Source organism: Heloderma suspectum, chromosome 6 (assembly GCF_057233095.1).
Source record: "Heloderma suspectum isolate Gila_16-S chromosome 6, 16-S_ref, whole genome shotgun sequence".
Classification (NCBI taxonomy): domain Eukaryota; kingdom Metazoa; phylum Chordata; class Lepidosauria; order Squamata; family Helodermatidae; genus Heloderma; species Heloderma suspectum.
This window is the reverse complement of record NC_139463.1, coordinates 68,405,577-68,433,569: the sequence shown is the minus strand read 5'-3', so window position 1 is coordinate 68,433,569 and position 27,993 is coordinate 68,405,577. Positions and strand designations below refer to the sequence as shown.

Genomic DNA, 27,993 nt, shown 5'->3' with positions numbered 1-27,993 from the left:
GGTTTAGCCAAAGGCTCAGAAAATGCCAGAGTCATCTGGCAGGGATCCTTTCAGCCACGGGGAAGCCCTCTTGGGAAGTCCTGATGCATCTGGTGGGGATCTAGAGATCCTCAGGAGGTGGAGGAAGAAAAGCATGAGAAGCAAAGAAGGAGCCGGTCCATCTCTGAGAGAGACGTCCCCAACAAACATTGGCACACCTGCAGAAGAGTTCCTTGCCTCCTTTTAGAACAGACAGGACTTTCTCGTTGTCTCCCACTCTCTATTTCTCGCTCTCTCTTGCTTCTGCCCTCCCTGGCTGGTGATGGAGCAGACGTCACCACAATATGAGCAGCTGCTGGCACTGCCCCCCCCCACTACTATTATATGCCTGGGCTTTTAAATCTCTGCAAATCCACACACACATTCATACACACACACACACACACACACACACACGCACACAGCGCTATCAACAGCCTCACTTGCAAATGCATGAAATGGAGAAATCCTGTGTAAGGCCAGACGGCAGGGGGGCGGGGGAGAGAGAGAGATTGGAAGGGAACAGTGTCTGTCTCCCTCTCCCTCTCTCTGTCTCACTTTAGTTCCATTAGGGGATATAGGTCTGACAGTGATGCAAGCAACCAAATCCTGCATGGAGTGCCATGGCAACGGGAAATTTGTCTTCCCACCTCCCCCCTGCCTTTATTCCCCCCCCATCCATTCATCAGCTTGACTAACACGGTGGTAGTCATTTATAAGGTCACCTACTGCCTACTGATGTTCGTATCACGCTGCTAAATATAATTAACTGTTGAGGCACCAGGGAAGGGAAGGGCAGAGGGGGGGAAAACAAGGATGGAGAAATTTCAGGCAGGGCCTTCTATTCTATTGCCGCGCCTACATGTTGAGATGATCCAGGAGATGAAAGAAAGAAAAGAGGGAAAGAAAGAAAAGAATGGAGAGGGTGATTCCAAGGAGAGAGCCATGGAAATAATAATGGCCTAATTTGAGCTCTAAGGCTCAGCCCCAGGCCAGAACCCATTCTTTCAGTTCTGGACCACACGAAGCTGTAATAAAGCCTGAGCATACACAAGTGTAATTTTCATCAGCATTTAATCAGAGCATACTCCACGTTCCTGCGGTGTGTTATTCTGTCACTTGGATGTGTAATTTTATGAAATCTGGTTTTTGTTTTTGTTTTTTGTCTTATTGTTTCTCAATCACTTTTTAAATTAGGGAATACATTTTTTTTAATGCAATGTGTCTGCTGTGCTTGCATGTTCACACGATTGAAAACAAGTGCTGTTATTTTGCTTCTGTGAAATCATTTGGTTGTTCGCTGTGGTCTTTTGCTCTTCAGTGAAATAAACTTGACTTGGGTTAGAACCACTGGAGAAGATGCATTACATTTGGGAAGAGAGAGAGGGAGCTAGAAAGAAGGAGAGAATGAATGGAAGGTGATGGGTAGGAATGGGGTGGGGAGGGGAGGGGAGGGCTGGCTGGAGGGAGGAAGAAAGAGAGCAGGAGGAGCCAGAAATGACATACTTGTTTATCCACATTTGTGAATCACGTTGAGCTGGATCCAGACTTCGTCATACTTAGACCCCTGAAATAAATGGAACTTAAGTTCGATTTCAGTGGTACTACTCTAAGTATGACGAAGTCTGGATCCAACCGATTGAAATGAAGGGATTCCTCTACGTCATCTCCTTTAATGAATACTTCTGTTTAACCATTCCTCTGGGGACTTTGAAAGCTATTCAGATTCACATCATGTTATTTGAAATTAACATGTCTATGCTGAAAGTTTTGTTTTGCTTTGTTCCTTATTGTCCATATAATTATTTCTGACTGGATTGATGGGTAACATGACTTTGAACTCTCTTTTATCTGTGTGAGCAGGAAATAGATCTTCAAAATCCACCACAGCGGGATTCCCAGCTCTACAACCACTGACAGCCTGCCTCTTCACCTGGTTTTAGGCTGCAGCAACACTATTTTAGGAGCGAATCCCATGGGAGTTCAGTGGGGCTCATTGACTTCCAAGTAAAAATGCACAGGATCGGGTGAAAGTCATTCTAAGGAAGCCTATCTGAGGCGATGATGAGCTGCCTGGGCGTTGAAAATAATAACTGCAACCATCTTCATGAGCAAAGATGTGAGCTGTGATTAGTGTTTGGGCATGTTTACAGTGGTATCCACAGGCCTCCTGTACAGGGTTTCATTCCCCTTTCCCTTTCAGAACAGCTTTTGAAAGAGTCTTATAAGAGTCCGTCAGGGCACATTCTTATTGTGAACTTCTTTTTGCAGTGTAGAATGGTCTTGTTCAGGCTGATTTACAGCAGGGGTGCTGAAGCTCAGGCCCATGGGCCAAATCTGGCCTGCCTCAGGTTCAAATCCAGCCCTTCAGGATTCCCAAGAGCCTCTCTGAATTCGGCTCTCAGGGTGAAAGAGATTCAACACCTTTTTGCCATCCCCCTCCCCATATTTTTTTTCATTTCCATTTATTTCCCCAGTGCTTTGGCCCCTGAACATGCTCGGTTCTCACTGGGCTGTGGGGGGGGGGAGGGGCATGCTCCCCACTGTAGGGTTTAAAATATATATTTGTCTACTTCTGCAAAACTTGGGATTTGCCTGGCCTGATCTCTCCCTCTTGGGTGAAGATGGTGATGGTTTGGCTACATAAGGACCCACACTCGGAGAATGAGTTTGCAACCCCCATCAGCTCTAATCTAAGGAGCAAAAGGCTGTGCACATGCCGCTCTGGGTAGAGGCAGATAATGCCCTGTAAATACATACGCGCATGCTTCCATGTGCGGATGTCGGATGGGTTCCATCTTGTCCATCTTATGGCTTGCTAGCTTAGAACTGCAGTCTTAGAGCTTGCATCAGGCTTTTCTACAGCCAATGTAGCTACCAACATATGGTGACCAAATGCCCAGGAGGATAGGCCTTGGGCTAGGTTTGTTCCCTCTCTCCTCTCCTTCCACCAGCAGGCAAAGACCACTTTATTCAAGAAAGCCTTGGGTGTGTAAGCAGGTCTCTTGGGCTGGAAGCTCTTTTTACTCTGCTACTGTTGTATGTTTAATTGTGTGGAATGTATTTGTTCTGTTATTGTTTTTATCAAGTTTTATTAGTGATTGTAAGCCACCTTGAATGCCATTTTCGGTAGAAAAAAAAGGTAAAGATGCCCCCAACCAGTTGTTTCCGACTCTAGGGTGTGGTGCTCATCTCCATTTCTAAGCCGAAAAGCCAGAGCTGTCCGAAGACGCTTCCGTGGTCATGTGGCCGGCATGACTGAACACCGATGTGCACGGAACGCTGTCACCTTTCCCGCCGAGGCAGTACCTATTTATCTACTTGCAATTTCTTGCTTTCGAACTGCTAGGTTGGCAGAAGCTGGGACTGAAGACAGGAGCTCACTCTGTCACACAGCACTCGGGTCTCGAACAGCTGTCCTGCTGACCTTCCGGTCTGCAATTCAGCATCTTAACCACCAAGCCACCGTGGCCCCTAAGCATTTCAGTAGAAAGGCAGGGTACAAGTCAAATAAATAAATAATGTAACGGTCATATCAAAGAGAGAATTTTGGAAGGTGTAAGTTATTAGGAAGAGGTGGTCAAAATGACACATGCTGAAATTCCCTCTTTAGAACGACTGTTACAGACACAGGAGCCCTGACCTCCTTTGCATCTTGTCACCCTACAATTGCATTGGCTGGACTGAGATTCATTAGAATGTTAATGAACAATCTATGACCTCACAGCACGTCAGCCAATGGCAGTGGCGACAGGGTTGCCAGGTGACCAGATTTGGCCTTATGTTATATAAAATATGTTAAAAAGACTAGCTCAGTAATTCCAGCTACATCCTGGTATGATTCTGCTCTGGTTTTAACTCCTACCAATCACTTTGAACCTAGAGTGCATAATTCAGAGAGAGAGCCAGTGTGGTGTAGTGGCAGGAGTGTTGGACTAGGAGCTGGGAGATCTGGGTTCTAGTCCCCACTTGGCCATGGAAGCTCACTGGGTGACTTTGGGCCAGTCACAGTCACTCAGCCCAACCCACCTCACAGGCTTGTTGTTGTGAGGATAAAATGGAGAGGAGGAGGATAATGTAAGCCGCCTTGGGTTCCTTGCAAGAGGAAAAAAGGCAGGGTATAAATGCAATAAATAAATAAATAAATAAATAAATAAATAAAATTCCTACTTTTATACAATCAAAAGCTGCAGTGAACAGTGCCTATGAATGTTTACCTAGATGTCAGTCCCATTAAGCCCCATCACATTCAATGAAGCTTACGTCCACATAAATGTGTATAGGACTGCTGCCTTCATAGAGAGTAAGTTCCATTAAAAGTGGGACTTACTTCTTTGTAAATTTATGCATTGGATTGCACTGTAAACATACACTGGGGGGGCTGTAAGGGTGAGCCTCCAATTTTGAGGAAAAAGTGTGTCTTGAAGGTTTTGATACCATTGACCATGGCATCCTTCTGAGGTATCTGTCTGGGATGGGACTTGGAGGCATTGCTATACAGTAGTTCTGGACCTTTTTGGAAGGGCAATTTCAGAAGGTGGTTCTGGGACATTCCTGTTTAATACAGTGGCCATTGGCCTGTGGTGTCCTTCCAGGTTCCATCTTGTCCATCTTAGTTGAAATACAGATCAGAGAACAGGGATTCAACCTGTGCTGGATGGAGTTACATTCTCCCTGAAGGCTCAGCGTTGCAATTTGGGTTTACTCCCTGATTCAGCCCTGAACCTGAATGTCCAGGTTTCGGCAGTGGTCAGGAGTGCATTTGCACAGCTGAGGCTAGTGCGTCAACTGTGCCCATTGCTGGAAATGTCTGATTTGGCCATGGTGACACAGCCTTTAGTTACATCCTGTTTGGACCACTGTAATGGGCTGTATGTGGGGCTCCCTTGCAAAGTGCTCAGAAACTTCAGCTGGCCCAGAATGCCGCAGCCAAACTGTTGACCTGGGCTGGTTACAGGGAGTCACGTGACTCCCTTGTCACAACATCTTCACTGTCTACCGGTCTGTTTCTGGACTCAATTCAAAGTGCTGGTTATGACCTATAAAGCCCTATGCGACTTGAGGCCAGGCTACCTGAAAGACTGCATTTTATTCAGGCAGGCCTTTGGCATGCAAACTTATCTGTTGCTGAAGGGATTTTTAATTGGTTGGGAGCGATCTATTTCTTTTAATGTGTGTTTTTATTGTGTTTTGGTGGATCTATTTTTATGTTACGTTTTAATTAAGATTTTGTTCTTAATCTGTATTTTATTATTGTTAGCTACTGCAAGTTCCATTTTTGAAAGAAAATGAAAAAAAATGAATCAGGGATCAGTAGACTAGGAGCATTTCTACACCAGCCTAAAATCCTGCATTTAAAATGGGGCTTTCTGCTTCTGTTTTAAATGCAGGATCACGACAGACTCCCTTTACATGCGCTTGCCTTCCCCGCCTTTCCCCCTTTATCTGAGTCTTCCATATGTTTCATTATACAGCCACTAAATGGCGCTGTAGTCTAGCTCCTCTTCTTGTGGCTTTTCCTTTTTCATGGAGGGAACTCAAGCAGAACTCAAGCGCTGTAATCTGATAGCTCATTATCTTTGATCTTTTTACAAATGGAATAAAGGTCATTTAGTGCGGGAGATGCCCTGGAGGTTGATGCCATCATCTATACGGCCTGCAGACTTCCCTGCATAACCAATCTTAACAGCAGGATAAAAGCTCCATGTGAAGAAGCCCTGGGAAAGTCTGTACTAACCTACAGTTTCACCACAGCAGGCTAAAATCCCGCATCATTACTTGCGCTTCTGCTTCCAGATTCTTTGTGGGTTTAACCTTGGCTCCGTCACATGGGGCGGACATGTGCTTTCTCGGGGGGGGGGATTGGGAGGGGTGGCACAGCACGGGGCCTTCCCGCAGCCAGGAGAGGGGCCCCCGCCGCATGGCACGGAGGATGGGTCGGTGCACCCGCCGTCACCCCACATAGGATGCAGCACAGCATGGAGGAATCTTGCGAAGGTGGCACCCTGAAAGCAGGCAGGGGATGTGGGAGGCGCGTTTTCTATATTTTATTATACAGGCACTAGTTGGTGCTGCTAATATACTGGATTATCTCCCTGCTTTTCAAAGCAGGATAAATGTGGAAAAGCATGCAAGGCGTCCTGGAGGTTGAGGACGACATCTAAAGGATCTGCAAACTTCCCTGAGTGGCCGATCACAAGCGTGCAATAAATCACTCGTGTAAGGAAGCTCCTAGCGTGCAGAGAAGCCATGAATTCCCTCTCTAGAGAGCTTATAGGAGGAGTGGGGAACCTGCCACCCAAGTGCCACATGTGGACCTCAGTCTAGTTTGATGTGGACCTCAAATCCACTTTGCAAACCCCACTCACTTTGTCTCTGGCTCCAGCAATGCCACCTCCAGGTTTTGGGTATGTGGGAGGACCACTTGGCTAAGACACCCTCAACGAGCTCCCTCCCTCAATGAGTCTACTCACTGACAGCACTCTTCAAGTACTTGAAAGGCTGTCACTGGGAGGAAGGCCAGGATCTCTTCTCGATCATCCCAGAGTGCAGGACACGGAATAATGGGCTCAAGTTGCAGGAAGCCAGGTTCCGGCTGAACATCAGGAAAAACGTCCTGACTGTTAGAGCAACACGACAATGGAACCAATGACCTAGGGAGGTGGTGGGCTCTCCCACACTGGAGGCCTTCAAGACGAGGCTGGACAGCCATCTGTCAGGGATGCTCTGACTTGGGTTCCTGCACTGAGCAGGGGGTTGGACTCAATGGCCTTGTAGGCCCCTTCCAACCCTACTATTCTATGATTCTGTGAGTCTACTTTCTCACCGCCATTGTTACCAGCTGCTATTGCTTATCATCCCCGTTCTCATCATTGCTACCACTTGCTTGCTTGGCAGGCAGGGAGCCAGGGAGCAAGCAGGCCATCGCCCCTGCTCCTCCTCCTCACCACCACCACCGTTGTCGGGGCCAGAGCAAGAAGCAGGTGAACAAGCAGGTTGCCACGGGGAGGAGGAGCTCTAGGGATCTGTTCTCAGTGAGTGGGCCCCTGCTGGAGTGTGGGCCTTCGGCAGGTGCCCACCCATGCCTACCCCTGATGCCAGCTCTGGGCTCCAGTCACGTCTGGCTTCCGCCACTGCTGGAAGGCAGACCCTGACAGGTTTCCACTAACGTAATGAGGACTATGACAAGAAAATGGTTCCCCATCCCTGGGTTACAATCTATATCAGACAAGACAGCAGTGAAGAGGTAGGAAAAAGGCCAAGGATTCCAGGAGAGTCAAGTGGTCATGGAGGAACAGACTGGCGCACAGGCAATTAATGAAAGACTTTGATGAAGAAGGAAGTATTGGAGGATGTTTGAGGAGCGGCAGGAGCGGGGGCTCCATAAACCAGGCTTTGAGAAATGCCTCCTCCTTTGCTTTCTCCACTTTCCTGCTATTTAAAAAAAAAATTTTTTAACTAGTCACGGTTAACAGAGAAGTTTTGCAATTCATTACAAAACCCTGCCAAACCTATTTGCCAGAAGCAACTGTGGGATGAATGCACGTACACTACCAGTAGTGACCCCTCTTCCAAACTGCCTTCAACTCTCTGAAAATCACAGTTGTTTGTCTCTGGCCAAAGAGGGGTCTTTCCTCCCCACCCCTCTCATGAAGCTTAACTCCGAATTTACCCAGACTTTCTGGTCGTTGTCCACAAATTGCATTTCATAAAGTGAAAGCAAAGTCTGCATATCAATTCCATTACCTGAGCCAGCTGCAGAACATTGGTTGGGCCAGGGATCTCTTCCCACTCCCAATCAGTTATACTTCTATTATACAAAGATGAATCATTATATTATGCAGTACTCTATTTACCAGTACTGGTAAACTGTACTGTTTACATTTTACAGGGCGGAGATTCAGGACAGATAAAAGGAAGCACTTCTTCACACAGCGCATAGTTAAACTATGGAATTCGCTACCACAGGATGTAGTGATGGCCACCAATTTGGATGGCTTTAAAAGGGGGTTAGACAAATTCATGGAGGAAAAGGCTATGAATGGCTACGAGTCTTGATGGCTGTGTGCTACCTCCAGTACCAGAAGCAGTGAGCCTATGTACACCAGTTGTTGGGGAACATGGGTAGGTGGGTGCTGTTGCACTCATGTCCTGCTTCTGGGTTTGTGGGTTGCTGGGGAACATGGGCAGCTGGTTGGACACTGTGTGAGCAGAACTCTGGACTAGATGGACCCTTGGTCTGATCCAGCATGGCTCTTCTTATGTACCACAGGGCTGTTGGTTGAAATTCACCTTTTTCCAAAACACAAAGTCCTCCAGATTGCTTCTGTTTTCAGTCAAGGTGAGAACCACACAACTTGCTCCTTATCTCTTCAGATCTAAAGGTGGGGGGTAGTTGGGGGGAAGCGGCATGATTTCAATCCTAGGGCTTATGGTTAAAAAGACAGCCACCTTGCATCCAAACCAAGGTAAACTTTTTTCAACTGAAATGGAATAGTTACTTGCTTATTAATATTTCTCTTAATGATAACAACAGTAAAAACAACAATTATATATTAATATGTCTAGGTTTTTGTGGTGATGGATAATAATATAATTATTATTATAATTATACTTATAGTTTATATTAGTGCCGAAAATTCCTCCCACATTTTTTTCAACCGTTCTCATTCAATTTGATAGAAAAGAAATTGCTTTCAAAAAGAAATTCAAAGGAGGAGAAATTTCAGAGAAATTCTCACAGGTTGGGTTTGGGGTTCTTGTGCTTCCCTTACTTGTGAGGTGGCTGAGGAGTGTGCATGAGCGTCTTGTCTGTCACTGTACAATATTCTCTGTGGCAGCTGGTAGCCTCCTTGGCTTCCTAAACTTCAGTGAAACCCATCATGAGGGAGACATCATGACGCAATTCCTCCCATGGGGCTTTTTCAGTCCAGGAAGTGCAGGTGGCCTGGGAGTCTGCAGAGCCATGGAAAGATCTGTAATAGAGAGAGAAACACACACAGCACCCTCGGCCACCTTGCTGTGATTAGGCAAGCCCAAATATCACAAGAAATACAAAAAATTTGCCTCAGAAAAGTGGAAGCCTCAGTATAGTTGAAGCTGTTGCCACTTGCAGGAACAGTGCAATAAACCAAAAACCCTTAGGGCAAAAGAAAGAAGCTGTGCTACAACCCCTGCCAACAGTGAGCCCCATCTGTGAGAAACTGTTGGAGAATTTCTCCTCCCCTAGGAGAAATTCGGTGAAACGGTCCCCCCAGTTTCTCTGCCCACAAATAGGCTGGAGAATTTGGAGAGGCCATTTGGAGAGGTCTAGTTTATATAGCATATTAGTGTTCTAAGCACCTTGCATACTTGGCCTCAGTAATCTTTACAATGATCCTGTAAGGCAGAGTGGGAAACTACTCTGGGGCATTCCTTTGGGGGCAATTTGTTGACAGCCACATGATGATGCTGGGCGGTGTGAAAGCCAGCAGTGGGTGGAGCTATCCCTTTTCTTTTTCTTTCTTTCTTTCTTTCTTTCTTTCTTTCTTTCTCTTTCTTTCTTTCTTTCTTTCTCTCTCTCTCTCTCTCTTTCTTTCCTCTCTCTCTCTCTCTCATTCTCTCCCCCTCTCCTTCCTTCTCTTTCTCCAAGCCCCTTCTCCCCACCTCTCTCCATCTTCCTTCCCTCCAGCAGGCCACTGAGGAAGGGACAGTTCGCTCTTGCTGAAGGTCCGAAGTGATCGCTTGTGGAGGGCTTTTGAAATTAGTCCCAGGGCTGCAGGTTGACCAACCCTGCTGTAACGTATTATTTATATCGTTAAACACTCCACACTTCCTCGAGCGGTGAGACATTTCAGGGGCAGTCCTATGGGATTTAGCTTACATGAGAAAATACTGGAGACTTAAATGTGTTTCTTTTATTTATAAATAGACAAGCAAAGCAGAAGTGGAGAGAGACTGCAGGCAGAAGATCTTCCAGAATGCTACAAGGTTAGGGCATCCCCTGCCCCCAGGCTGCATTCCCAGTTCCAGCTAACTCCAGCTAGAAATTCAAACCTCTCTCTCCCTATTTCATACTGCAGACTGCTCTTTCTTAGGACAAAACTAGACATAATGTTAAATATATCATCGTCAGTCTGTCTGTCCCGCTTTTTTCCTTTATAAATATCAGCCATTGACCAAGAGGGGGAATGCAATCTGGATTGGGACTACAGCTGTTTTCCCACTAAAAATCATATGCACGCCCCCAAAGCTAATATTTGCCCCCAAAGGTGCCTTTTCACTAAATGGCTTCTTATAGAACAAACAGCAGCTGGAGCGGTGGGGGGTTGTAGGAAAACAGCACAAGGAGAAAAATTAACCACCTTCGCCCTGTGTAGCTGTCCTAATCTGGATCATTCCTATGTTAAATTTGGCCCTCAGTCAGGGCTGGCCGTAGGAGTGGGTGAGCTGGGAGGTCACTCCGGGGTGCTGAGCTGAGAGGGGTGCCAAGCTGAGATCAGTGGCTGTGGTTTTTTAATGTACTGTCTGCAGTGAACTACGGTGGCAAAAAGCAAGTGTCTGTAACCTTTCTTTCAAGGTTCTACAGGTTGTTTGGGTACTAACTACAAAAATGATCTTCCTTCAATTACCTTTAAAGTATTTTTTTCCCTCAGTTTCCACTTTGATGTCATTTGTGCTAGGTGAAAATAAGTGCAACACAGCTTTACTCTGAGGCAACCTTACCGAGAACTTGGCACTTCAAATACTGTAAGCACTGTAAGAACTCTATAAATAATAATAAAATAAAGCTGTAAGCTGTGGGAGTTCAGCTGGATATGTTTTTTATTTCTAGTTTTTCTTCCTTATTTTTAAAGATAAAAACAATGGATATCCGAAAATAAAGAATGCTTATCAAAACATAGGGACTGCTACACAACCAAAAAATACTATAACTAAAAGCTGTGATAGTTCTGCTGTGTTGCATAGTGCACTACCACTAGGGATGGCGGAGAATTCCGCCATGGACTCCGGGGGGGGGGCAGATTCTTAGAATCCGCCCTTCCCGGAGTCCGTGGCGGAACGGAACCCCCCCCCCCACGAAGTCCGACCCGGCTGGATACTACCTGGCACCGCCGGGTCCGGGTGGCTCCATCTGCGGCCAGTCTTCGGACGTGAATGGCGTCCTGCCTAGTGGACACCATTTGCATCCCTTCCCCTTCCCATGATAGGCTACGTAAAGATTTACGTAGCCTATCACGGGAAGGGGAAGGGATGCAAATGGTGTCCACTAGGCAGGACGCCATTTGCGTCTGAAGACCGGCCGTGGCTGGAAGTCTGGCTGCAACCGGCCCTGGCCGGTGGCTCTGTGGAGTTGCCACGGAGAGGAGCTGGCCAGGAAGGATTCCGGGGAGGAGGACCGGATTGCCTCCCCCCCACAGAACCCCCAGCGGACTCCAGGTAAGGGGGTTTCGTACACCCCTAACTATGACTGCCCCCCAGAACGCAGCTTTTCAAACTTTGGCTTGTGCAAACTGTAGCACAGTGGCTGAGAGATCAAGGTTTTGAGCAATGTTGTTCTCAGTGGACATCACGCTTGCACCAGGCCCCATAAATCCTCTGGGTGGCCCTGGAAGACTGACTACGGGTGGGGGGAATCAAAGACACTCCTTGCCCAGGGCACTATTTATCTTAGGACCAGCCCAGCACTCACTCACTCATCAGCGGGGTCCTTGCTTCTGCCCCATCCCTGCAGGCTGGTATAAGTCTGGATAGAAACCATTTTCAAAAATGGCCACCAGCCATCCTTCTGCAGTACCTGTCTCACGAACCCACTTCCACAAAATGTGTGTCACAATAGAGGGTTTTGGATGTAACAAAGCCAATGGTAGAACCCCCAAAGCTGTATAATTGAACAGCTGGTTGATATAACAGCTGTATAACTGAAACTTTTGATACTATACACTGTATATACACTGTATACAGCAAGGTATCAAAAGAATTGTGAAATAAAGGGTTTCCCTTGTTCTCATCAGGCTTGACAAAACTATAGCGACAGACCCATTGAATGTAATCAGGGCAGGGTGAGCTCAGAACACAGTTATTTATTCCTATATTGCAAATGGTGGGAGGGGAAGAGGAAGGGAACCAAGAAAGTGCTTTGCCTAAGACCAACTACTGAGTTAAAGTGCAATCTGATGCATGTTTAGACAGAAAAAAGTCCTACAATTCCCAGCATTCCCCAGCATGGTATTTATATAGTTAGAGGTAATTCAAGTCTATGCCCTAACCACTGGGGCCAAAGAAGCTGAGGCTGATCAGTTCTATGAAGACCTACAACACCTTCTAGAACTAACACCAAAAAAAGATGTTCTCTTCATCATAGGGGATTGGAATGCTAAAGTAGGAAGTGAAGAAATCACCGGGATAACAGGCAAGCATGGCCTTGGTGTACAAAATGAAGCAGGACAAAGGCTAATAGAGTTTTGCCAAGAGAACACGCTGATCATAACAAACACTCTTTTCCAACAGCAAAAGAGGCGACTCTACACATGGACATCACCAGATGGTCAATATCGAAATCAGATTGATTATGTCCTTTGCAGCCAAAGATGGAGAAGCTCCATACAGTCAGTCAAAACAAGACCTGGAGCTGAGCTTCTTATTGTAAAATTTCGGCTGAAATTGAAGAACGTAGGGAAAACCACTAAACCATTCAGGTATGACCTAAATCATATGCCTTATGAATATACAGTGGAGGTGAGGAATAGATTTAAGGGATTAGACCTGATAGACGGAGTGCCTGAGGAACTATGGACGGAGGTCCGTAACATTGTTCAGGAGGCAGCAACGAAATCCATCCCAAAGAAAAAGAAATGCAAGAAAGCAAAGTGTCTGTCTGATGAGGTTTTACAAGTAGCTGAGGAAAGAAGGGAAGCGAAAAGCAAGGGAGAAAGGGGAAGATATATCTAACTGAATGCAGAGTTCCAGAGAATAGCAAGGAGAGACAAGAAGGCCTTCTTAAATGAACAATGCAAAGAAATCGAGGAAAACAATAGAATGGGCAAGACTAGAGATCTCTTCAAGAAAATCGGAGATCTCAAGGGAACGTTTTGTGCAAAGACGGGCATGATAAAGGACAAAGAAGGCAGGGACCTAACAGAAGCAGATGAGATTAAGAAGAGGTGGCAAGAATACACAGAAGAACTATACAGGAAAGATCTGAATGTCCCTGATAGCCTTGATAGTGCGGTCACTGAACTTGAGCCGGACATCCTAGAGAGTGAAGTCAAGTGGGCCTTAGGAAGCATTCCTAACAACAAAGCTAGCAGAGATGACAGTATTCCAGCTGAGCTATTTAAAATCCTAAAAGATGATGCTGTTAAAGTGCTGCACTCAATATGTCAACAAATTTGGAACACTCAACAATGGCCGCAAGACTGGAAAAGGTCAGTTTACATTCTAATTCCAAGGAAGGGCAATGCCAAAGAGTGTTCAGACACCATACAATTGAGTTCATTTCACATGCTAGCAAGGTTATGCTCAAAATCCTATAAGCTAGGCTTCAGCAGTATGTGAACCGAGAACTACTGGAAGTACAAGCTGGGTTTCGAAGAGGCAGAGGAACTAGAGATCAAATCGCCAACATTCACTGGATCATGGAGAAAGCAAGAGAATTCCAAAAACGTCTATTTCTGCTTCATTGACTACACTAAAGCCTTTGATTGTGTGGATCACAACAAACTCTGGCAAATTCTTAAAGAGATGGGAGTACCAGGCCACCTTACATGTTTCCTGAGAAACCTGTACGAGGGTCAAGAAGCAACAGTAAGAACCAGACATGGAACAACCGATTGGTTCAAAATTGGGAAAGGAGTACGACAAGGCTGTATATTCTCGCCCTGCTTATTTAATTTATATGCAGAGTACATCATGAGAATCGCCAGGTTGGATGAATCACAGGTCGGAATTAAGATTGCTGGGAGAATTATCAACAACCTCGGATACGCAGATGATACCACCCTAATGGCAGAAAGCGAAGAGGATCTAAAGAGCCTCTTGTTGAGGGTGAAAGTGGAGAGGGCAAAAGCTGGTTTGAAACTCAACATTAAAAAAACTAAGATCATGGCATCTGGCCCCATCACTTCCTGGCATATAGAAGGGGAAGAAATGGAAGCAGTGACAGATTTTACTTTCTTGGGCTCCAAGATCACCGCAGACGGTGACTGTAGCCATGACATTAAAAGACGCTTGCTCCTTGGGAGGAAAGCTATGGCAAACCTAGACAGCATAGTCAGAAGCAGAGATATCACCTTGTCGACAAAGGTCCGTCTAATCAAAGCTATGGTTTTCCCAGTAGCAACGTATGGCTGTGAGAGCTGGACTATAAGGAAGGCTGAGCGCCGAAGAACTGATGCCTTCAAACTGTGGTGCTAGAGAAGACTCTTATGAGTCCCCCGGACTGCAAGGAGGTCAAATCAGTCAATCCTAAAGGAAATCAACCCTGAGTGCTCATTGGAAGGACAGATACTGAAGCTGAAGCTCAAATATTTTGGCCACCTAATGCGAAAGAGAAAACTCCCTGGAAAAGACCCTGGTGCTGGGAAAGACTGAAGGCAAAAGGAGACGGGGACGGCAGAGGATGAGATGGCTAGATAGCATCACCGATGCAATGAATATGGACTTGAGCACACTCCGGGAGAGAGTGCAGGACAGGAAGGCCTGGTATGCTATGGTCCATGGGGTCACAAAGAGTAAGACACGACTGAACGACTGAACAACAACAAGTTAGAGGTAGTTAGTAGAGCAAGCTTATTAATAACCACTTGCCTGGTTGCTATGGTGGGTCCAGGACACCAGGCAGGGATGCTTTTCTAAATGTGTTCAGTTCTCCCCCACTCTTTTCATGCTGCCAATAAGCGACAACTGATTAATGTAGTTATTATTTTTATTTATGCATAAGAAAATGTGTATGTGATGCTTTTTGGCCCTAAAAAGGTCCCCCTAAAGCGGGTTACAATAAAATACTAAAAAGATAATAAATTCAGTTTAGGGCGCAATCCTGTTCAGATAGGCGGCCGCCTCTGAACTCAGAGGCAACCACCTATCCAAAGCAGGGAAGGAGAAGCACGGAGGGGATCATTCCCTCCGCACTCCTCCACCCCTGCTTTTTTGGCTAGACATCCGATTGTGGCTGGCCATCTAGCCACGGGAGCATGGAGCAGGGAAGGAGGCTGCTGTACGACACATAGGATGTGTTGTACAGGCAGCTACGCTCTCCCTGCCCTGGAACACCCCCAGCCATGCCCCTTTTCACCTGCTCTGCACACCTCTTGCGAGCACGGAGGACAGGGCTGTTCCACGCTGCCTTAGAGGCTGCAAAGAATTGTGGGGAGGTCAGTTCTCCAGGAACCGACCTTGGAGTGTGGGCTCCGAGGTCGGTTCCTGGAAAACACCATATCCTATGGCTGTCTAGCCACTGTCTAGCAGCCATAGGATTGCTCCCTCCATGTGTTCAGTTCTCCCCCACTCTTTTCATGCTGACAAATAATTAATGTAGTTATTATTTTTATTTATGCATAAGAAAATGTGTATTTGATGCTTTTTGGCCCTAAAAAGGTCCCCCTAAAGTGGCTTACAATAAAATAATAAAAACACAATAAATTCAATTTAAAGTTTAAACACAATAACAAAAAATCAGGAGGAGTATAAAAAAAAAACAAAGCAGGAGAGACAACACAAGCTTTTCTGCACAAGGCTGTTAATCTGCTGTATGTACTTTGGGTTTCATTGCAGAAATGAGATCCCAGAACTACACAAAGCATTTCCTTTCCTGCTTTTCTGCTACATAACCTCTAGGTGGCACTGTGGTATAACAGAATAGTGCAAATACATAAGTGACAAAAGTGCTTTCTTTTGCTTTTACAGTTAGATACTGCATTTTCCTGCTCTACAAAAACTCGCAAAAGTGCTCTTTAGCCACAGAAACTAAACTAGAGGGCCACGTCGTTGTTTGAAGAACCTTTAAACAACTGTGAGTAGGGAATGATGAGCGCACAATAAATGCCTCATGTAGAAAAGCCCTTTGAAACCAAGCCAAAAGCTTGGTAGAATAAAAAGGTCTTAAAAAGCTTACCTAAACCTGAAAAGGGAAGGGACAAAGTGGGAAAGGGGCTGCAATGGAGGAGGCCCTGTCTTGTGTCCCAACCAACTGTACAACTGAGGATGGTAGGATGAATAGCAGGGCCTCTGATGGTGGGCAGAATCATGGAACCATAGAACTGGAAGGGACCTCAGAGTTCATTTAGTCCAGCCCCCTGCCAATGCAGGAAATCCACTACTATAGCTTCCTCAACAGATGGCCCTCCAGTCTCTGCTTAAAAACTGCTAATGAGGAAAGTCCACCACCTTTTGAGGAAGTCTGTTCTGCTATCGAACAGCGCGTACCATCAGGAAGTTCTTCCTAATATTTAGCCTAAATCATTTTTCTTGCAATTTGAATCCATTGGTTTGGGTCCTGCTCTTTGCAGCAACAGCAGTCAAATTTGCTCCATCACCTATGTGACAAGCTCTTCAAATATTTGGAGGTTGCCCTCATATTGACCTGGTTTGCACTTCATGGTATACTATGTCTACAGCATTCCGTTTTAGGAACTGGCTTGTGTAGAATTAGAGATTTTCAATCTGAGTCCTGGCACTGAAAACAAATCCCGCCCCCCCCACACACAAGCCCTGCTTGTCACAAGCCTTTGTGAATGAAAAGTAGGTGAAATAATATTTCACAGGAGAGACTTCAGTGGGTACAGGAACATGCAAGCTTCTACTTTTCACAGAACTCTGCCCTAGGAATCATTTTGTGAAGTTTGCATACCCTGCTGACAACCCCCATAGCTGGTCTAATAAAAGTTTTAATGGAACAAATTGCACACTATGGCTTAACCCCAGAACCTTTCTTGAACAACAGGGCTTACCCTGGACTTTGAAATGGCCATGGAAGGTGTCTCTGAGCACAGGCCAAGTGCCTTTCCCTTGTTATTGAGTAGTCATAACTTTGCATGTCTAGGAGTTGAGGGAATGGAGTCTAGATCACAAGGCATGACTCCCAAACAGTATTCAACAAGGCAACTTGCATTTTCAGCAGGCAGAACTGATTAACTGATTTCATTTCGCCTACTTTGTATCTCCTGTGTCAGGACTGCCATCTTTCTAGTCACATTGCCGGACTTCAATGTTGGGGGGGGGGTTTCGGAAAAATACGTGTATTTTCTGCCTGCCATGTAGAAAACACTGCAGAGAAAAGCCGTGGGACGAAAAAATAATAAAAATCAGGTGTTAACCCTATTTCCTCTTTTAGGCCCGACTTGTGCACCAGTATCCGAGCTGGAGAGGGACGGGTTTGAAGGAAGGCGTGGCCTTCGACACTCAGGGCGTGGCCTAACTAAGGAGGAGGGGTTGGAAGGGGCAGGGGGCGTGGCTTGGTCACATCTGTTTGCCTTCTAGATGGAAAGACACAGCTGGGAGAAAGTGTGCGAGAGAGAGAGAGAGAGAGAGAGAGAGCGCGCAAGGGAGGAGCGCGCGGCGCGGCGCGACGCGGCGCAGAGCGGAGCCGGAGCCGCGAACGGGTTTGGTCACATTGGAGAGCGCATCATCGGCCGCATCAGCGGAAAGGGAAGTCGGAGGGCGTGCACGCCCACTACTCGGGCGGGCCCCCGAGCGAGCGAGCGAGCGAGGGTGGAAGGGAAGCCTTCGCTTTGGGCAGCCGATCTGGATCGGGGGCCGGCCTCTGGGTGGTGTTTGGCGAGGCCGGCTCGCCTTTTGCTCCATGCAATGCACCGCCTCCCTTAGCGCGATGCAGCGCGCCGGGGGAGCGGCGGCGGCAGCGGAGACTGGCGGCGGCGGCGGCGGCGGCGAGGCGGTTGCAGCGGCAGCGGCCTCATACCGGGTGCTGAGCCGCTTGCTGGGCTACGGCGGGGCCGAGTCAGCCGCAGCCGGGTTGGCGCTCGGAGAAGCCGTCGGGGAAACGGCTGCCGCTGTTGCAGCGGCGGATCGGGGGAGGGCGGGCGGGCTGCGGGGCTCGCAGCTCCTGGTCTTCCGCCCCGGCGAAGCCGGAGAGCCGTCGGGGGTCTCCCCGGCCGCCTGTCTGCCGCCGCCGCCGCCTCAACCGCCATCGGAGCTGCTGTGCGCCAGGCACCGCTGCGCTCTCCTGGACGCCCCGAAAGGCGAGCCTGGAGGGGGACGATGCTGGAGCGGCGCGGCTGGCGGCCTCCTGTTCCCCCCAGGGGCCGGCCTGGAGCTGCAGCTGGCCGCCCTGGGGCTCCATCAGGCGCCCCCGACGGCCCCGGGAGGGCCGGGCAAGCCCCCCGGCGACTGCCCCTGCGTGAGCCTCCTCCCGCCGCCGCCTCTCGCCCCGCCGCCCGCTTTGCCCTTGTTACCCCCGGGGGAGGAGACCAGTGACGCCCTGCTGGTGTTAGAAGCTCTTGGCCCCGACGAGGAGGACGACGACGAGGAGGCGGCGGCCGCAGGGCAGGCAGAACCCTCCGGCTCGGCGGGCGTGGGGGGCAGCCGCGTGCTCCTCCCCGCGCCGGCAGCCCCGGCTTCTGCTGCCGCTCCTCCGATGCCCGCCGTCGCGGCCGGCCGCCCCAGCGCGGCCGCCCCCTCCAGGAAAGGCTCCTTGAAGGTTCGCCTGAGCCGCCTTTTCCGCACCAAAAGCTGCAGCGGACCGTCCTGCAGCCCCGCAGCCCCCGCTGGTGCGCGCCGGGGGGTCGCGGAGAGGGAGCTCCTGCAAGCCGCGGCCACTCCAGCCCCCTCGGGCACGGCAGGCAGCCTTCCGGACGTGTCCCAGCCTGGATGTCGGGAGCAAGACTCGGGCAGGTAGGAGGAGGAGGAGGAGGAGGGAGGAACGAGGCGAAGGTGGGCGGAAGGGTCGAGGGAGATGGAGAGGGGCTCTGTTGCAGGAGCTGCGTGCGTGACACAGGGGGAGCTGGGATTCTGGGGGGCTGCGTCTGGAACCTGGGTCACCGGCGGATTCCCTGGTGTTGCTGGACTATGAGTCCAGGTAGGAAGGCTTATCGTTAAAGTGATTCTGCGAAGGGCAGGGCCCAGGTCAGCCTTTATTTGTTCACTAAGTAAATGGCTTGAGAGCCGGTGTGGTGTAGTGGCGAGAGTGTTGGGCTGGGAGTCCGGAGATCCAGGTTCTAGTCCCCACTAGGCCATGGAAGCTCACTGGGTAACTTCGGACCGGTCACAAGTTCTCAGCCCAATCCACCTCACAGGGTTGTTGTTGTGAGGATAAAATGGAGGAGGGGGATTATGTACGCCACCTTGGTTTCCTTAAGGAGGAAAAGGGGGGGGGGATATAAACGTAATAAATAAATAATAAACAAAACATTTCTTGGCCGCCTCTCAGGACAGAAGCCCACGCGAGGCAGCTGACAGCGATAAAATACATGCATAGAGCCTTCCCCAATCGAGCACCCTTCAGAGGTGTTGGACCACAGCTCTCAACATTCCCAGGCAGCAGCATAGCTGTGCTAGCTGGGGGTGCTGTGTTCTGTGGTCCAAATGCATTTGGGGGGCACCCGGCTGGGGACGGGTGACCGAGAACCTACTGGCTTTTCCTGGGCAGGAGCTCAAAGCTATAAAAGGGCAAGAGAGAATTTGACCCTACCGGCTTCCAGTTTGGATTCATTCCCCACCTCCTACAACCTCAGCGTAGAGGACATTCTTCGAAGGCAGGTGGTCCCCGGCTCAGTCACACTTGCTGGCATGCCCAGTTACAAGAATCGAGTGGCAGGTGGTGCTGACGAGTTTCTGCCTGCTGGAGAACTACTCTCCTGCAGAGTAGCTAGATGGACCAGTGGTCCAACCTGGTATAAGGCAGTTTCCTGTGTTCCATTGGGCCCCCGAGCCCTGAATCCCAAAAGGAGGATTGTATTACAGGGCCAGCTGGTATTCTTATGGTGGAAGCTGGGATCCTCTGGTATTGGAAGATGGAGGCTGTGAACTGTTTAGGAAAGTGTACAGCTGAGACAGTTTGTGAGTTGGTCTTCTCTGTAAGACTGAGGGGATGACAGGTTCTCTAGGGTCGTAGTGGGAAACTAGAAGAATCTCGCTTGATTCACTTCTGAAATGGAAACCCCTTCACTGCATATGGATTCTCTGGTGCTGGGTGCCTAGGGTATGAGTGGCCTAAAGGTAGATCAGGATCTACTTGGTGATTTTCAGTAGATTGGCAAGAGTTTCTGGTTCTCTCAATTCTCTACCAGAAGCAACAAATAAAAGGCTTTTTCTTGCTAAATTTGGTTGCAGACAAAGAACACTTCACAATAGATTATGGTGTGAGAGCACTTGAGCTTAGTTCTGGTACTGATCACAAATTCTTGGATTGAGCAAGAGGCACCCTGTTCCATAATTCTTGGCATGTACCCACCCGCCTGAGCCACTATTTTACACCTGGATCCAGTTGGTGGATTTCAGGGTTTTAATTACAAAACCGAAGTGGATCCTGCAAGCCTGAAGTCTGTCCACATCTGATACTGTGTGTTGGATAGTTGGAAGTCAGGAGCTTAACGATGACTAGTGGATTTATTATTGTTAACTGCCACTGAACGATGTGATTGTGGGTGGATTCTCTGATATTGGAGGCCTAGTGTAGTGGTTTCCAGTCGTGAAGGGGGTAAGAGTACATTCTCCAGTGTTCAGGTATTGGACTAAGGATGCTTTCTGGATGGTGGGTTCCTAGCACTGCCAATCCAAAGGCATTGATTGACCTGGTTTGCATGTAATGACAATCCAGAGTACAGATTGTTGTTGAATCATGTGTTGTCGTTACTTGTGAACTGTGAGCTATGGTTTATCTTTGGGTTGTTAACCATGAACAACTGAGAGTTTTTACACCCCAACAACAAACCATGGGTTCTCTTGCACTGTTCATGGTTAACAGCCCATAGTTAAACCATAGTGCAGGGTTCATATGTAACAGCAACCCACGATTCAGCAGCAACCCGTACTCGGCCCATACTCTGGGTTCTCATGACATGTGAACCAGGCCATTGTGCGGCTGTTCCGGCTTTTCCTCCTTAACAGATGTTTTCCTGGTAGAAAAAAAGCCAGAAAAAGCAGTGGGAAAACACAGGAGGGTTATAAACGGAAGGCTGTCCTGTAAAATTCCATCTGGACCCTCTGTAAAGCTCTGTGAATGAGGTGAGGAAATTGCCCAATAAAAGCCTCATCTGGAAGTTCCCCTCGTGTTTGTGTGGTGGTTCTGGTGGCATGGTGAATTTTCAAGTTCTTGAGGCCTAGCAATTGTGGTTTGATTTGATGAAAAAGTTAGAGTTTAGGGAATATTATGTGATAGGGTGAGGCTGCATGAGTTATAGTTTTTTAGTTATCCTCCCCCCAACTCTTGATGCACTAGATGGTGGATGCTGAGAGTTGTAGTCCAACACATTTGGAAGGCTGCCTTAAAACCACCTCAAAGTAGGTTGGGCTTATGGCTTTGTCTTGCCCAAGGCCAGACAGTGAATGGGGATTTGACCTATGTCTTGCATACTAAAATCTAATGCTGTATCCTCTGTACTGCATTAGCACATGATACTGGAGTTCCTAAACTGGATCTCGATCGTAAGAGGTCAGTTAGCTACAGCTGGTGTGTAATGTCAGTTCTCCAAGGTCTGTCTTCTCTGATCTCTGTGATAAAGACCATGCTTTGCATGCAGAGGGTCCCAGACATCTCCAGAGAAGGATGCTAGGTATCAGGACTGGGGCAGACCTGTGCATGAGACCGTGGAGAGCTCTTTTCCATCTAACACAGTCTATTCTATTTGGATTGACCAGTGGTCTGGCTTGAGCAGATTCATGTGTTGAAAGCCCTGCAGGCTGGACGGGGAACCTCTGTGGGCCAGAGGTTCTCCCTCCCTGATACACATAAACCATACTTGAAAAGTCAAGAGGACCTATGAAGATGCCTTCTCCAATGTGGTGCCCTCTGGATGTTTTGGGCTACAGCTCCCATCAGCCCCAACCAGCATGGCCAATGATCAGGGATGATGGGAGTTGTAGGCCCAAACACCTGGAGGGCAGTATATTGGGAAAGGCTGCAGGGACAGGCTACGGATGTCACTAGCTTAATGTTTACTTTAGCAGGACCATGTTTCCCTACTTCTGCTGTCTGGGATCTGCCCATGTTAACTAGAGATGCCAGGGATTCAAACTTGAACATGTGCCGTACCGCTGGCCCCTGGGCATGTTCTGAGAGCACATGATGCAGCAGTCTGCTCAAGCTAAGCAGGTTTCCATCTGGTCAGTGCCTGGATGGGACTGGACAGTCCAGGAAAACCCTATGTATGTTGCCTTGTTGAGTTCTAATGGAAGAAGGGCAGGATATAAATGTCTAATGGAAGAAGGGCAGGATATAAATGTACCAGCCGGCTACCTGGATTATGTACCCTCACAAGCAAAAGCCTGGGGGTGGGGGGACAATTGTTATCCATGCATATTGAAGCTGACATAATAGGGTGTGTTTTTTTTTTTACCTCTTACTGCAATCTACTTTTTGTACACTTTCAGTCATGGCAATAAAGGATGGTTAAGCTATGGGATTTTTTTTCCTTTTGACTCTTCTGATAACCGAACACACCTATGAGTATTGAAAGAGCTGCCCCCCCCCCCAACCATTAATGTATACGGTGGTCAGGTAAAGAGGTCTGGGGTTGGAGGCCTAGAGTCTCTGGATCGTTTTAGTGGATTTCCCTTGTTGGTGACTCAGGTTTGAAGATATGTGGGTGATGCATTCTCGGCTAGTGAAAGCAGGCGTGGCTCTGATGTTTGTGGTATGCAGAACTTCAAGAGGTAAATAGTTCCCTACTTGAAGTCCTACCAGGGATCTTGGTGTGTGTTGAGGCAAGTAATGGATTATCTGTGGTGCAAAGCCATATATGTTCTGTGCTTAAAAATCAAACTTTAAATTCTGTGCCCAGGGTACCCCAAATCCTGTGCGTAGAAAAGTCAATTAATTCAATCATATAATTAACTTAGGGCACAATCCTATGCATGTTTAGACAGAAAAAAGGCCTACAAGGCCCAGCATGCCCCAGCCAGGGCATGCTGGGAGTTGTAGGCCTTTTTTCTGACTAAATATGCATAGGATTGCCCCTTAAAGTAATAACACAATTAACTGTTCACATCGTATCATCAGTTCTCATTTTGTGCTAGTGTACTCTGGCACTCAGGCTGGGAATTATACTAAAATCTTGGGATTTAAAGGAATTGTTTAGTGTGCTGGGGCTCAGACCCCACTTCTATCTTGTACTCAGTCTTTTGGGAAGGTTACTTCTCTGTTGTGACTAGCCATGCCTTCATGGCCACCATTTTGTGGTGGTGGTGTTCAAATTGCCAGATGTATCCATGGGCCCAAAAGGTTGCCTGTCCCTGGGCTATACCTTTATGAGGACCAACCAAAACATCACAAAACTATGAGCAAGCTTTTTGAGTTCTCCAGAACTCTTAATCAACCTCCATGTTAAACAAGAGGGAGTGGAAGAGTTGGAGGATAAAAAGTTAGGCATGATGTTAAAAGCCCCAAAGTTTGCAGTTCGTGACATATGGCATTTGAGAATTGTTAGTGTAGGAAAATTAGGAGTGTAGATGCATGGTGACAACTTACCTTGGCTGTTGGCACAGGTGAGCTGTTCAAGTTGAAGAGTACCAGAACTAAGGGGAGAAACTGCATGGTGAGCAATTCAGGTTTGGTGCCAGGGTTGGCCTTACTATTGTGAAGCGTGAGGCAGCACCGCAGGGAGCTGATTTTGGATGATAGGAAAGGGCAGCAAATTGTTGTTTATTGTGTTTTTACTGTCAGGAGCGGGAGACATGCTTGTGAGATTTTCTGCCTCAGGCACCAAAATAAATTGGCCAGCCTCATTCATTCATTCATTCATTCATTCATTTAATACATTTCTATACTGCCTTTCTGTCAAGGCACTCCAGGTGGTTTACAGTTTTTTAAATAGTGAAACAAACATTCTCCCCCCGCCCCCAACCGCCAGAATATAGTTCTCTCAGGCCAGTTGAAGGTCTCTTTAGGAACTGATGGCATTAGTTTTCTGCAGGGGCGTTGCTAGGTTCTTAAAAGATCCAGGGCACAGGCCCATAACACAGATTTGCATAAGTGCATGTCTAATGTGTGTGTGTGTGGTGTGTGCATGCAGTGTGCTTGCATGTATGTATAGATTACATACATAAGAAGTGTGCACTGACCCCCCACCCCACTTCAACTCAGACTCCGATCCAGCATTTTGGAAAACATTGTGCTTCTGCTCTGGCCAATTTGTAGTCTGACCACTTCAGCTCAGCACCAAACCTGAGTCAATGTTTGGAAAAATGAGTCTTTATGCTTCCTGTTGACTTCCATGGGAAATGAGAGAAAAAAAACTAACTTTTTTCTCTTGGTCAGAACTGGATGATAATTTTAGGTATAGTAGCCCCCAAGAAGGGGATTACCCCTGCCCAATGTCAGAAAAATAGGTGCAGGGTTTATATTTTTATTTTCTTTTAAAGGGAACTGCCAATAACATTTTAATTCCTTGGAAGAATTGGATAAAAATTTCAAGTTTCATTGCCCCATCAGAGGAGATCATGTCTGCCAAATTTCAGAAAGCTAGCCACAAGGTTTTTTGTGCAAGGATGACTTTGACATTTTCAGTTCTCCAAAAAACCTTGACATTTTCAGGTCTCCAAAATACTTACCTCCCTACGTTCCTTGTGGACCATTGTTCTGAAAATTACAGACAGCCTACAGTTGTCCCTAAGTAAGAAACCAGCGAAGTTTCAGAAGGATAGGTGCAGCAGTTCATGTGGAAGGGGAGTTCTCCAATTTGGGGGAGGGAGTGATTTGCTTTCCCTTCCATTCACCCCTTCCCCAATAGTTTTGGGGTAAATTTGTATGAAAATGCACAGATCATTAGAGATGTCGCCCAGGCAAGAAACCTGCAAAGTTTCTGAAGGATATACATGCATTCTAATTTGGAATTACTAGAATTTATTTACATTTCATCAGTATCAGCAGCAGGGGAACATGGGTGGGAAGGTGCTGTTGCACTCATGTCCTGCGTGTGGCTTTCCTATGGGCATCTGGTTGGCCACTGTGTGAACAGAATGCTGGACTAGATGGACCTTGGTCTGATGTAGCACGGCTCTTCTTATGTTCTTAAATAGAGAGTACCTCTGAGCACGTGCAGGATGTTTTTCTTTCACCACTGAGCACTTACATTCTCCCCCTTCCAATTCTATTCCCCTCCATGCAACCTTCCCTCCTTATCCTACCATCCTCCAGCAACTCTTCATAAAAACAGATGTCTTGTTTTGTGCAACTGCTCTCTACCTCCTCCTTGTTATGCACAAGCTCTCATTGTATCTTCCTCCCCATAATGTCATTTGTGCCAAGACTTCACCAGGATTCAGCCAATGAGTCTGTTTTCAAAACTAAGGCTAAGTTATGGAGAAAGTCTGAGCATGTACTAAGTGCCTTTCCCTTACCACTGAAGCTAGAGTTCATGCAAAAAAACCTCAAACCCACAAATGACGAAACATGCATAGGACTGAGCTGAAAGCGTAGTCAATTCATTAGACGGAATTGGGTAGGCACCGTGTTAAGCTTGCAGTACCATGCTCACAACTCAGGACTTATTTCTGAGTAAACATGCAGAACATCAGGGTGCAAACCTTCCTGCAGAAGTAACTTGTGCTGGAATCCTATGCACACTTTCCTGAGGATAAGCCTCATTAAACATAATGAGACTTCTCAGTAGGCATACATAGGATTGCATAAATTAGCAATATTTATCTCCCCTCCACTTAAAAAACAAACCAAAGGCTCCTTTTTAAAAAAAAATTAAAGCTTTCTGTACATAGGAACATAGGAAGCTGCCTTATACTGAGTCAGACCCTAGTCCAGCTAGAACTGTTGACACTGACTGGCGGCAGCAGCTCTCCAAAGTTTCAGGCAGGATTCTTTTGTAGCCCTACCTGGAGATGCTGGGGATTGAACCCAGGACCTTCTGCATGCCAGGCATGTGCTCTGCCACTGAGCTACAGCCCTTCCTATTGCTTGATAATGGCAACTGACAAACAAAACAGCCCCAGATTTGTTTCTCTGCGACCATGTGAACCGACTCTTCTCAAAGACTTGAGCAAGGAGAAGGAGAAAAACCAGCCTTCTTGTCTGTTTGTATAAAGTCAAATACCGTTCAGAACTTCTCTTGCCCGCCAAAGAGAATTCTCTTTAAGAATTCCCCAAGATATGCTCAGGGTGGAATAAAGAAGAGAGAGAAAGAAAGAACAGGATAGGGGAAGAAAGAAGAAAAGAAGAGTGGTGATTGGAAATGCAGGGGTGGTGGTGTAGAGAGAATTCCCTAAACCAAGTGGCTCCTTTCAGAGGGGTAGTACTTCAGAGGAATTAAGGAGGCTGTGCAGGGTTTGCAAGGATTGCATGTACTTAAATTAACTTTATGAGGTGAGGTGGTGGAGGGATTTTTCTAGCTTTTTTAAAACTGTAGAACCTGTTTAAAAGCCTTAGCAGTTCCTTGATCGTGATGCCACATAGCCCTAACCCTCCTTTTGGAATTATTTGAGTCCTACAGCTATTTAGGAGAAATTAAAGTGGAGGGGGAGAAAGAATTTTGTGGAGGCTGATTGGATCCTTTGCTGTACTGAAGCTACTAAACTTCTGCAGAATCCCAAGGTTCCAGTTCAGGGCAGTAAAATCAGGTGCTGTGTGAAATACCAGTATTTCACATGGTGCTCTTTCTTCCCTTCCTTCTCACTCTTCAAAATTTCATTGCAGCCAAGCTCCCAACAGTGGGCATGTAAGAGCAGAAAAGAAAAGTGGGAGGAGAGAGGTTTTTTGCACCTAAAAAAACAAACAAAAAACCCACACCAGAGATTAGGGCTAGTGACCTCCTAATGGTCACTTTAAACACCTTCGGATTAGGATCTCTAATCCTCTGGGTGACTTGACAGTTTTTACTTTTTGTTTTAGACTTTGAGAAAAGGAAACTTGACGCATGGCTAGCACAAAAGCCACTGGACCTAACTGTCTGAAATTTGGCAGGCTCAGTCAGCTCCATAGGGCCTGCTAGGTCCCCACGTTTCATGAATGTATGTGGAAGCACAAAGAAATTATAGCTCTTTGCTTTGGCAGAGTTTCTTGAAAATAGCTAATTTTACCTGTGACTAGCACAAAAACCACTGGACCTAATTGCCTGAAATTTGGCATATTCAATCAGCTCCATGGGGGCTACCAAGCCTCCAGGTTTCATATATCTATCTTACAAGCTAAAAAAGTTATGGCTGTTTTTGTTTTCCGATGCAAGTCAATGGGAAAATGTAAAAAAAAAAAAAAGACAATTAGGATGGCTCAAAAGATCCAGGGCACAGCTCAAAAAAGATCCGGGGCCCATGCCCAGCTGGGCCTGCTTCTAACAACGCCCTTGGTTTCCTGTCCTGGGCTTCTCCTCTTTTGTCTTCTCTCAGGGCACACAGGTCTTAGGTAGCCCAGGGAAGAGGGGTGGGCTGCCCCAGCAGTCCTCTCAGGCTACTGATGTTCCTTCAGGAGCTGATGGCATGAGCCCTCCAGTCTGGACTTCTCCTTTCCTGTATTTCCTCAGGGAATAGTTGCCCAGGGAAGGTTTAGTAGCCCAGAGGGCTTTCAGCGCTGTGCACTTTGGGCATCATTTGCTGTTCTGCCTCAGGCAGCAAAATCTTTTCGACCTGAGTCAGAGCCTATTTGGTGGTCAGAAGCCTTTCTGTCACTTGATGTGTAAAAGAGAAGTAACTGCTGCTGGGAAACCCTCGATTTGTCCATCTATTTATTTATAAAACCATTGAAACTGGGGCCCCCAGAGTGACTAGAATGAGGAATTCTGGGTTAGTATCCCTGTTCAGACAGGGAGCTTATTGCGTGATAAATCTGTCTGGGCTGTATCACTTAAGTCTGCATTAGGGATGGACTTGCATGATGGA

At 47.2% G+C, this 27,993-nt stretch overlaps 1 protein-coding gene across 6 annotated transcripts in view; it reads left to right on the top strand.

Moving 5' to 3' along the window:
- The first annotated feature begins 17,460 nt into the window (after positions 1–17,460).
- SOCS7 (suppressor of cytokine signaling 7) overlaps positions 17,461–27,993 on the top strand; it is a 37,600-nt gene continuing 27,067 nt past the window's right edge. For all 6 annotated transcript variants that reach the window (XM_084804726.1, XM_084804724.1, XM_084804723.1 and 3 more), the window contains exon 1: positions 17,461–18,846. In XM_084804726.1, the coding sequence (XP_084660852.1) occupies positions 17,798–18,846 (1,049 nt within the window). In that variant the 5' untranslated portion in view covers positions 17,461–17,797. The remainder of the gene's footprint in view (positions 18,847–27,993) is intronic.